At 39.9% G+C, this 9,981-nt stretch overlaps 2 protein-coding genes across 2 annotated transcripts; both read right to left on the bottom strand.

Annotated features, from left to right (window-relative positions):
• Positions 1-1,557: 1,557 nt before the first annotated feature.
• On the bottom strand, positions 1,558-2,139 carry LOC142165973 (uncharacterized). The gene has a single exon (XM_075224367.1). It carries the CDS (start codon positions 2,137-2,139, stop codon positions 1,558-1,560), a length of 582 nt encoding a protein of 193 aa, XP_075080468.1.
• A 5,923-nt stretch (positions 2,140-8,062) lies between these two features.
• On the bottom strand, positions 8,063-8,518 carry LOC142165972 (uncharacterized). The gene has a single exon (XM_075224366.1). The coding sequence runs from the start codon at positions 8,516-8,518 to the stop codon at positions 8,063-8,065; it is 456 nt and encodes a 151-aa protein (XP_075080467.1).
• Between the last annotated feature and the right edge of the window lie 1,463 nt (positions 8,519-9,981).

The following is a 9,981-nucleotide window of genomic DNA, read 5'->3' as shown; positions in this document are numbered from 1 at the left end:
GACTCGATTGGATGATCTGGTACACTGTTGCTGGTTTCATTAGTTGACTCTATCATAGCAGATATATTAGTCGACTCTTGAGATTTGCTTGTCTCCTAAATTTCTTGAGCTTGATCTTCATTACTTATAGAGAAATTATGAGTGTATCCCTGATCATTACAGAAATCTTCAAATGCTCTACTTTCAAATTCTCCTCCATGATCACTCTAAATTGTTGAGATCAGATATCCCTTTTCTCTTTCAACCTTTTTGCAGAAAACTTCAAAATTTCTTAATGCTTCATCCTGATTCGTCTTCAATAGCACATCCTGTTTTCTTAAAATTTACCTCATATCCTGAGTCGCATAGTTGACTTATGCTCAGGAGATTGTAGTTGAGTCCATTGACTAGATAAACTTCAGTGATGTCATAGTTTTTATTGAAGGAAATTGTTCCAGTACAAATTATTTTACCTTTTGAGTCATCCCTAAATTTAACGCTTCCTCCATCAATTTTTGTAACTTTTTTGAATAGGTTCTTGTCACCTGTTATATGACTGGAACACGCACTGTCTAGATACCATTTTCCTTTGCGGCTTATTCTGTCGTGTTCCTGCAAAACAAGATGATTGCGTTCTTTTAGGTACCCAAGCTTGCGTGGGTCCTGGAGGGTTGGCTTTGCTAGATTCAGAATTGTTTTTTTGGTTTCCAAACCCATCCTAAAACGTTTGCATTACGAAAGCGACAAAAGGAATATTTGTGTCCACTTTTGCTACAGTAGTGACACATAACTTCTGACACACCTTTAGGTCTTGCATTAGTTTTAGTACTAGTGGATTTTGTTCTGGCTAGTCCTTTTCCAGTTGACTTGTAAGTCGTCTGGTTTGACCTGACAGAGCTGTGACTGGTGGATTTGCGCATGCCATTATGTTGCATTTGCAATTCCTCAAACTCTTTTTGAAGCACTTCTTTTTCAATTTCACATATTTCATGTTTGAGTTTCCAGTTTTTAACCTCTTTATTTAGCCTCTTAAGCTCATTCATCATTTTTTGAGATTCTTTCAACGTTAAATCAAGAACATCCTATAATTCATTACATCTTTCACAGTCATAAGATCTTACCTCACTTGTTTCACCTTGTGTCATGAAACCGTTTTCATTTTCGTCATCTGAAGTGTCCTCATCTGTCCAGCATCCTGAGGATTTCTTTATTTCATTTTCCAGAATCGTCATGAAACAAAGATTTGCTATCTCTTCTTGGTCTGAACAGTTCTCATCACTCCAGCTTCCAAAAGATTTGTTCTTGTTAAAGCCTCTAGACTTTTTTTTAAAGTTTTGGGCACTCAGCTTGAATGTGTCCAAATCTTCCACACTCATAGTATTTTTCATCATTCTTGTCCTGTTCACTGTATTGCCTAGATCGCCTAGGTAGAGTTCTTCCTTTCTTTGTATTTTTGAATCTTCTCATTAAGCCATCCATGTTTCTTGATAGCATAGCAATCTCTTCCTGTAGAGCTTCAGGATCATCATAAATTTTGTTTTCAGCTATTTCAGTTGAAGCCTTGAACGCAACTGTTTTCTATTTTTCTTCTTGTCTGGTCTTCTTGAGATACGTCTTTTCAAAAGCTATGAGTTCTCTACGTAATTCATCATACGATAGTTTGTTTAGATCCTGAGATTCCAGTGTGACTACTTTGGTCTGCCAAGTGGTTGGCAGGCTCCTGAGAATTTTTCTAACTTGATCACCACTAGTATATGGCTTGCCAAATGCCTTTAGATCGCTAATCATTTTGCTAAAACTGGAAAACATCACTTCAATAGATTCTCCTTCTTTCATTGAGAAGAGTTCGTAATCATGAACTAACATGTTAATATGTGTTTCCTTTACTTTGCTGGTTCCTTCGTATGTAACTTCAAGCTTGTCCCACATTTCTTTGGCTGTGTCACAGCTAGAGATTTTCTTATATTCTTTACCACTTATAGCATTGTGAAGCAAATTTCTCGCTTTATTGTTAACTTGTACCACTTTCATTTGCTCTTTTGTATATAAATCTATATCTTCAGGATCAACACGTGGTAGAGTAGCAGCTGGTAGGGGATAGTTCCCCTTTTTGATAACTCTCCAAACTTTAACGTCATAAGCTTTGGCGAAGATCTCCATACACACTTTCCAATGAGAAAAATATTATCCATTGAAGTATGGTGGTCTAACTTGTGATGTTCCTTCCTGAAAGAGAGCTCCTATAATAACTTGATTTGCCATGATATTTTCTCACAAGCTGTTAAGCAAAAAGTAGAATGTGAGCCTTGCTCTGATACCAATTGAAAGTACAAGGGGGGGGGGGGTAAATTGTATATTTTTAAAACTTTAATATCTATTATTTGACTTAGTTTGTTAATTAGTCGACTAGATGCAATGGCCTAACAGTTATAATAGCAGAATGTAAAACACAGAAAGTATGTGCAGGAATTAAAGACACTGGAATTTTATACTGGTTCAGATTCAATGTGAATCCTAGTCTAGTCCCCTTGGGTTGCAAGGGAGTTCTCTTTAGTAAATGCGTTTCTCCGAGTACAATAGAATTGACGTGATAGCTAAATTCCTATAACACTCTTCTCTTTTGATACAACGCCTCACCAGTGTTGTACTCTCCTTTTTTCTCTAACTTGTTACACAAAAGATCTTAGAGAACTACAATGTTTGTATTCAGTAGAACAAAGAGAGGATTTTGGTTCGATCAAAGTATATTTGTCTAAGGCTTGATGCTGAGTATAAATACTTTGGTGAAGACCGTTTGCTGATAAGACTTGACAACCCAAGAGATTTGATCCTTGGAAAGAGATTGATTCTTTCCAAGAATAAGATTGCGTACCGTTGCTCTTCCTTGATGAGAGGAAATTAATAGCTTTCCTTCTACAGTTGTTAATGATGAGAGTTTATTCCTTGATTTTTGATCCTTCCAAAATTAGCCGTTCAACTACTCTTCTCACAGAATCTTCGATGCTTTTTGACTGCTTCAATCTTCCGGATTTGAATGTGATGGCCTTGATTAATGCCTTAAGTTTAGGCTTGCTTGATTCTTTCCATCGCAATCTTTGCTGATTGATTTCCTTCCTTAGGCATCTAGATTTGCTGACTGATTCATATCTTTGCTGATTGATTCATTTCCTTAAGCATCCAGATTGACTCCAGCAATCTTGTTCTCCCTTAAGTAGCTCCTCGATTCCTTGTTCTTCTGTACTTGATTTCCTACACAGATATATTATTTTCATCATTAAAGTTAAATCTAACACTGAGGTCACTGTGTGCCTCCTCCTATTCAGACTGGGAGGAGTGCTTAGGAATAATGCAAATTGCCCAAGCCGCTGAAGTTTGGCTTGTTGTTCTTGTTGGCTAGGAGTAGCACCCCTTTTTTGTCTACGAGCAGGCGGTGATCGTGTTGGATTAGACTTCTTTGGTGCCATTCCTGTTGATGAAACATTGTGTGAGTGTGTGAAATAGCATAAGAAATACATTAGAGACAAAGGAAAGAAGTAAGTAGACTATGCGATGGGTTATGCGATCACATATCAACTATGCGGTTCGCAAACCCATCACAGATGTGCACAACATAAAAGGAAAAAATGGTTATGTGATCGCAAAAGCAACAACATTTGTGGTTAAGCGACCGCAAAGTGATCGCATTTCTTATCACCAGAAAGGCTTATTGTGTGCCTCACTTTGCAGCAAATATGCGCATAAACATAAGCGGTTTGAGATTGCAAAAGAAATTGCATAACCCTTTTTGCATTAGACCCCCTACAACTTTGCGGACCGCAAACCAATTATGCGGCCCGCAAAGATCGTCTTCTCCATTGAAACAGTGCCCCCCTTTTTTTTCTTTCAATATGCACATCCCACTCACATGTTCTTCACACCATATGCACAGCAAACTCACGTGCTTTCCTATTGCTACCTACTTAGATTTTCATTTTTTTAGATGAGAGGGGTACTCAAACTTCCCCTTTTTTGTTTCATCAATGAGAACCCACACAGTCACTCAACCAGATCCTCACCACCATACTCAGAGAGAATTTAGGGGAGCAAGGGGGACGACCATGGGGCTCAGAATGCAGGAAGAAATATAAGTCACAATTACGAGATGGAGAAGGAACTCATACTAGATGTTGAGAAAGATTTTGCAGCTCGAAATGCTTCATGTGAGTGGGAGTCCTTGCTTGGTGAGCAAATTTTTCTCTTTTTGATATTTTCTCCTTTTTTTCCTTGCTCGCAAATTTTTTTCGTTTGATTTTTGATTAAGTGTTAGTGTGTGATAAGAGTGAGGATGAAAATACAGAAGGTAGGGTTTTGTACCTGTCATATTTGCGATGCTTAAATCCATCACAGAACACATTATGCGATCGAATATGTGTTGTGCGATGGACTAATGACTGCGCAACCTAAGCTAACTTTACGATGTACTATGCGATCACAAAGTTGTTATGCGGGTCGCATAAGTGAAAAGCTTACCGCATATTTGACCATCAAATTAACCAATTTCTCTGCCTGGGTCTGCAATGACTATGTGATTTGCATAGTCATTATGTGACCGCATAAAGACCGCATAGTTGTCGCAAATTCCGGACCTTTCTTTCCTTCAATTTCCTCAGCACTAGGACCCTGTTCATGATATTTTGGGACTACCTGCACTCTAACACATACGTCAATTTGCTCAATCTAAACTATATAATAAAAAAATTACAAAAGAGTGTTACCATACATGGGTTGCCTCCCAAGAAGCGCTTGATTTAATGTCGCGACACGACGTAGTTTACCCCTTTTTGGGCTATTCATTAGTGGGGACTGCTGTTGGACTATCCCTTAGAGCAAGTTGTTCTATCAAATGCCTTTCTCCTGTTGTACCGAGATAATGCTTGACTCGTTGACCATTCACCTTGAAAGTCGAGTCCCATCCTTCGACTCCAGTTCAATAGCACTATAGGGGCACACACTCACAACTTTAAACGGGCCAGACCATTTGGACTTGAGTTTTCCCTAAAATAACTTGAGTCTTGAATTGAAGAGTAAGACCAAGTCACTGGAATTGAACTCCAGCTTCAAGATCTTCTTATCATGGACAAACTTCATTCTCTCCTTGTACATGGTTGCACTCTCATAGGCATGGAGACGAAATTCATCTATCTCATTGAGTTGTGTCATTCTCAGATTAGCAGCCTCAGCCCAGTCAAGATTCAACTTCTTTAATACCCACATGGCTTTGTGTTCAAGCTCCATTGGCAAGTGACATGCTTTGCCAATAACCAACCGGTACGGTGAAGTGCAAATGGGAGTCTTAAATGCAGTGCAATATGCCCACAACACATCATCTAGTTTCCTTGACCAGTCGGTCCTGTTTGCATTGACAATTTTAGCTAGGATGTTTTTGATTTTCCTGTTAGAAAATTCAACCTGACCACTGGATTGAGGATGATAGGGTGTGGCCACCTTGTTCTTTACACCATACTTTTCAAGCAGCCCGGCGAAAGCCTTGTTGCAGAAATGAGAACCACCATCACTCAGGATGGCCCTTGGGTACCAAACCGTGTGAATATGTTCTTCTTCAAGAATGCGGTTACACTCCTTGATTCATTGTTAGGAAAAACGATTTCCTCAACCTATTTGGAGACGTAGTCCACAACCACCAAGATGTAGGTCATGTCATAAGAGCTCACGAAAGGGCCCATAAAGTCTATCCCCCACATATTAAAGATCTCGACCTCCAATACAAAATTCATAGGCATCTCATGTATTTTAGATATTGACCCTTGTCTTTGACATTGATCGCATGCCTTGACTATTTGATTTGCATCTTGGTAGATCGATGGCCAATAGTATCCATATTCAAGCACATTTGCAGCTGTCCGGTTTCCTCTATGATGACCCCCAACCGGAGAATCATGGCATGCTTTGAGAATTGGAATTACTTTATCTTCCGAAACACAATGCCGAATGATGTAGTCAACACAAATTCGGAACAAAAAGGGTTCCTCCTAGTAGTATTGCCTACACTCCTACAAGAACTTTTTCTTTTGATAAGTCTCCAATCTATCGGGAATAAGATCACTAACCAAGAAGTTAGCAATGTCGGCATACCAAGGAGCGAATGTGCTAGACAATGCTAATATGTGCGCATCCGGAAAAGCATCATTGATCTCAAGGTCTTCTTTTAGTCTCCCTGCCTCCTCAAGCCTAGATAGGTGATCCGCAACTTAATTTTCTATCCCTTTCCAATCCCTGACTTCAAAGTCAAACTCTTGCAACAAAAGGACCTACTGAATCAATCTTCGTTTGGCATCCTTCTTCGCTATAACATGACAAAAAGCAGCATGACCAGTGTAAACTATCACTTTGGACCCCAACAAATAAGCTCGAAACTTTTCAAAAGCATAGACAATGGAGAGAAGTTCTTGCTTAGTCACATTGTAATTCATTTGGGCACCATTAAGTGTCTTTCTTGCATAGTAGACAGGGTGAAGGATCTTGTTGTAACGTTGGCCAAGCACCTCTCCAATAGCTACACCACTAGCGTCACACATGACTTTGAATGGAAGAGACCAATCGGTTGTGGCAATAATAGGTGCCGCGGTGAGCTTTTCTTTCAATTCCTCAAAATCCTTGAGACACTTCTCATCAAATATGAACTTTGAATCTTTTTCAAGGAGTTTGCACATGGTATTTTCAATTTTGGAGAAGTCCTTGATAAAACGCTTATAGAAACCAGCGTGCCCCAAAAAGCTTCGGATATCTTTTACTGAACTAGGTTGAGGAAGCTTCTAAATGATCTCGATCTTTGCCCACTCAACCTCTATGCCTTGTTTGGAAATTTTGTGGCCTAATACCATGCTCTCGTCCACCATGAAGTGACATTTCTCCCAATTTGCACAAGGTTTGTTCTTCACATCTTTTGAGCACTTGCCTAAGATTGTCAAGACAATGCTCAAAGGAATCACCCACTACAGAGAATTCATCCATAAACACCTCTAAGAAATATTCCACCATGTCCGAGAAGATTAACATCATGCACCATTGGAAAGTAGCCAGAGCGTTGCATAGCCCAAATAACATACGACTAAAAGCAAAAGTCCCATATGGGCATGTGAATGTCGTCTTCTCTTGATCTTCCAATGCGATATTGATTTGGTTATATCTGTAATATCCATCCATGAAGCAATAGAATGACCTTCTTGCTAGCCGATCAAGCATTTGATCAATAAAAGGCATAGAGAAATGGTCCTTGCACGTAGCACTGTTTAACTTCTGGTAGTCCATGCAAACTCTCCATCTGGTCATTGTTCTCGTTGGGATGAGCTCATTTCTATCATTTTCAATCACAATCATGCCTCCTTTCTTTGGCACACATCACACCAGACTCACTTAAGAACTATCGGCAATGGGGTAGACTACCCTGACATCTAACCACTTGATGATTTCTTTCTTTACCACCTCTTGCATGGAAGGGTTTAACCTTCATTGATGCTCTAGACTTGGTTTACTCTCTTGCTCCAATTATATCTTGTGTTCATAAATTCCGGCGGGAATCCCTCGGATGTCCACTATTGTCCACCTAATAGCTTGCCTATGCTCCCTCAAGACATTCAACAGTTGTTCTACCTTCATATCATTCAACAAAGAAGAAACGATTACCGGTAGAGTGTCACTAGAGCCAAGAAATTTATACCTCAAGTGCGGTGGAAGTGGTTTGAGCTCAAGTTGCGGTGGCTCAATAATTGAAGGCTTGGTGGGAGGAGTGACTCTATTCTCCAAGTCAAGAGAAAGTTTCTTTGGAGCATAAATGTAGGACCCAAGCGCTTCTAATGCATTCATCGATTCCATGTACCCCTCCATATCTTTAGCATAAAAAATTTACCAAAATAGCCGCCAATGCCTCACCAAGGCATTGTTCTTCCATCTTCATTTCAATTGTGTCCTCTACCTCATCAACAATATCAATGACTGAGATGCTTTCATATGCATTTGGAAACTTCATTCCCTTGGTCGCTTGGAAGGTGACCTCTTCATCATTGACTTAGAACTTGATCTCATTTCATTCCGAATCCGTAAGTTCTCTTTCGCTAGCAAGAAATGGTCTCCCCAAGATGATAGGGATCTCTTTGTCAATAGCACAATCAAGGATCACAAAGTCGGCGGGGAGGTGGAACTTTCCCATTTTCACAAGCACATCATCAACAATTCCCACCGGTCTCTTTATTGAATGATCAGCCATTTGCAACCTCATACTTGTAGGCCTCGGCATACCTAACCCCACTTGATTATAAATAGCAAGAGGCATTAAATTGACGCTAGACCTATTATCACAAAGAGCTCTTGCAAAATCATGTGCCCTAATAGTGCATGGAATGGTAAAAGCTCCCGGGTCTTCTTTCTTTTGAACGGTGGTTGTTGCAATGATGGAACTAACCCAGTGGGTCACATTCACCCCTTCATTCGTTTTAGTTTTCTTCTTGGTGATCAAGTCTTTCAAATACTTAGGAAAACCCATCATCTCTTGAAATGCTTCCACAAATGGAATATTTACCGATAATTGCTTGAGAATGTCTTCTCGAGTTTGCTATAATCAACCTTCCTAGCAAGTCTTTGAGGGAAAGGATGAGGGGGTCTAGGAAGTGGTGTTAGAGTTTTTGGCGTCTCTTTCATCTTTTCCTTAACCTCTTCCCGATTCACTTCTTGAACTTTCAACTCTTCCGGGACCTTTTTAGATTCAACAACAATTGGGACATCAACTTGTGTGTCAACTTCTTGTTCAGAATCTTCCACTTCAACCACTTGTTCACTCTCTCCTTGAAGTACTTTCCCACTCCAAGTAGTAATTTCCATGCAATGAGAAGTTGGACCACTCCCACTACCCTTTGGGTTTGCAATTGTGTCACTTGGGAGTGTCCCCTTTTGCTTTGGTTTTTTCTATCTTGAGAGATCTCTCATTTGCATCTCCAACTTTTGAATAGATGTGGTATGAGAGCCGACAATATCGGTCATATTCCTCATTAAAGTGTCGGACCTATATTGATTTTGCAATACCCACTCAAGCATGTTTTCCAACTTGGAATCACTTGAGGAACCTTGATTTGAATATTGCCCCTTTGGTGGAACATACAGGTTTGGACTCCGATTTGAAAAGTTGTTGTTGTTGTTGTTGTTGTTACTCCAATTCCCTTGATTTGAACTACCTTGGTCATTTCGCCACTGTTGGTTGCCTTGCCCTTGCGGGTTAGGCCTCTATTGGTTTTGTCGTCCTGAACCTTCATATTGTTGCCTTTGATAACCTCCTTGAGAGTTGTTGACATAATTTTCTTCTTCATAATCTTCATTTGATGTGGGTTGAACATCTTTCACCACATTTACCTTTTTTGTTTGGCTTTCAATGAACATCTTTGTCAACACATTGACATTGGTGGTGACCGGCAATTACTTGATCTCTTTCTTGGTTCTCCTTAATCATGTTGGTCAAGGAAGGAGTACCAAATGCAATTCCACCTGTGGTGTCCTCTGAGTGCCAATCTTGGTTATGTTTTGCCATTTTGTCAAGGATTTGTGTGATCCTTGCAAATATTTTATCCATGAAAGATCCATCAGCTGCATTCTTGGCTATACATTGGTTCATAGCATCCAAACCCATGTATAATTTCTCCAACAAGATAGAATCCTAAAAACCATGATTCGGCGACCTCACCAAATATAACTTGAATCTATCCCATACCTCATGTATATTTTCTCCGGTAGTTGCTTGAAAAAGAAAATTTTATCCCGGAGCTCAGATTTCTTGCTTTGCGGGAACCATTTAGCTAAGAATGCTCGGACAAGTTCAGGCCAAGAATGGTGCTTGGACAAGTTCAAGCCAGCCAGTAAGTACTTGAACACCCTCAATCTTAGGGCATCATCTGAGACGTTGTTCTGCTTGTGCATCGCACACACTCCCAATAAGTTTCTAGGATGTTGAGTCGGATC

The sequence above is a fragment of the Nicotiana tabacum genome, chromosome 11, assembly GCF_000715075.1.
Source record: "Nicotiana tabacum cultivar K326 chromosome 11, ASM71507v2, whole genome shotgun sequence".
NCBI classification, from domain to species: domain Eukaryota; kingdom Viridiplantae; phylum Streptophyta; class Magnoliopsida; order Solanales; family Solanaceae; genus Nicotiana; species Nicotiana tabacum.
Note: the sequence above shows the minus strand (reverse complement) of the source record. Positions and strands in the feature narration are given on the sequence as shown.